Here is a 2013-nt window from a genome sequence, read left to right as displayed (position 1 = left end):
TTTATTATTATACAAAAAAAGCACTGTTTATGGCACCTTCCATTTGTGCAGGGAGCACCAGTGCTGGCCCAGAATCGGACACCACTCGGAGCAAGGGAAGAGCTCTAGGCAGCGGTAAGGTTCTTGGGGGCAGAGAAGAGGCATTCCAGGGTGGTGGAAGGCTGGGGTTGAGGGGGGTTAACAGCCTGTGAGGGGGTGGGGCCTGCAGAGTCCTGCTCCGCCATCTCCATCTTCTGTGTCGGGCTGCAAGGCTGGACATGGTGCCTCTCAAGTTTGTGCTGGCGAAATAGCTGGCACAGACTTGAAGCCCCACTGCAGGGCCTGGGGCTTTCCCCAGGGAAAGGGGACAAAAGTCCCCTTCCCTGGAGGAGAACTCTGGCAGCCTTGGCGGTGCCGCTGGATGCCACCATTGGGGATAGGATTATGCTGTCAAATATTGTTCTCTAATATGAGACCTTGAGATGTCCCAGGATGGCTGTGGGTTGCTGGGCAGATAAATCCTCAGGCCATTCTGATTGTTACAGTGGACAAATGTATGCCATGCTGATCAACTGAAGGGTAGCACAGTCCATACTGTGTTTGGCTAAAAGACAGCAATCCTAACAGGACAGATGTGAAATTTGGCACTTAAGAACTCTGGCATCCAGCCATTTAAAAGCTCCCTCTCCCTCCTTCTCTCTTTGTCTTCTCCAGACAGATATCTCCATTACCAAAGTGCAATTATTATTATACTGTATATCTAAACCACCTCAAGCTAGAAAGAAACCATCTCCTTCTATCCTGGATGTTCACAAAATTTGGGTCTATGATTTTTGGGAATTTAGTAGTTTAACTTCCTGCTGAAAATCTTCCTCAGGGCCTCTTTCATTTTGTCATTCCTCAGAGTGTAGATGAAGGGGTTGAGCATGGGAGTGACCATTGTGTACATGATGGCAGCAAATGCGTCATTATCAGGTGAGAAATTGGATGAGGGCTGGAAGTAGACCCAAATGACAGTGCCATAGAACATGGCCACCATGGTCAGGTGGGATCCACAGGTGGAGAAAGCCTTCCGCTTGCCTTCTATGGATGGAATCCTGAGCACAGCCATCAGGATGCGTGCATAGGAGAAGGCAATGAATGCTAGTGCTCCATTGACAATCAGGGCACCTTCTGTGTGAACTGCCAGAGTGTTCAGGTGTGTTGTGGAAGAAGAGATCTTGAGCAATGGAAAGACATCGCAAAAAAAGTGGGGTATATGATTGGAGCCAAAGAAAGAGAGGCGAGACATCAGGAGAGTGTGCAGGAGAGAGTGAAGGTGAGAGACCAACCAGCAGGCAGCTACCAACAGCTTACAGACTCGGTTGCTCATCAGTGTGGCATAGTGTAGTGGGTGACAGATGGCCATGTACCGATCCAGTGCCATGGTTGCCAACATAAGGTTATCGGTCATGCCAAAGACAATAAAGAAGAACATCTGTGCCAAGCAGCCACCATAGGAGATCTTACTTACACTAGAGAGTGTATTGGCTAACATCTTGGGCACAGTGGCTGTTGTGAAGCAAATGTCCACCAAAGAGAGGTTACTGAGGAAGAAATACATGGGGGTACGGAGGAGATGGCTATTCAGCCTTATGGCCATGATGATGGTAAGATTTCCCAGCACTGTAATGAGGTACATGATCAGGAAAACGACGAATAACACATGTCCATCCTGCTGGCTTGAGATGTCAAGGAGGACGAATTCAAAAACAGTGGTGATATTGCCCTTCTCCATCCTTTTACAAGATCTGTAGTGAGGCAAAATGGGGAGAGTGAGACAATGTGGTCAACCATACCATGATTAAGTTTTTTAGGTTACAAACCTATCCACACTTATCCAGAAGTAAATCCCATTCAATTCAGTGGGGGTTACTTCTGACTAGACATGCACAGGATTGCACAGCTAAAGTCCTAGCAATTAAATGGTATGCTAACTTTAGGGAGCCCTCAAGTTGAACGAAAGGTTGGCCATTCCTGGTCTACCTATATAAT

General features: G+C 47.5%; 1 protein-coding gene across 1 annotated transcript; it reads right to left on the bottom strand.

The window, feature by feature from the left end:
• Window positions 1–820: 820 nt before the first annotated feature.
• On the bottom strand, window positions 821–1756 carry LOC136638696 (olfactory receptor 1Q1-like). The gene has a single exon (XM_066612731.1). The coding sequence runs from the start codon at window positions 1754–1756 to the stop codon at window positions 821–823; it is 936 nt and encodes a 311-aa protein (XP_066468828.1).
• Window positions 1757–2013: the final 257 nt, after the last annotated feature.

This window comes from Tiliqua scincoides, chromosome 2 (genome assembly GCF_035046505.1).
Source record: "Tiliqua scincoides isolate rTilSci1 chromosome 2, rTilSci1.hap2, whole genome shotgun sequence".
In the NCBI taxonomy this organism is placed as follows: Eukaryota; Metazoa; Chordata; class Lepidosauria; order Squamata; family Scincidae; genus Tiliqua; species Tiliqua scincoides.
Note: the sequence above shows the minus strand (reverse complement) of the source record. Positions and strands in the feature narration are given on the sequence as shown.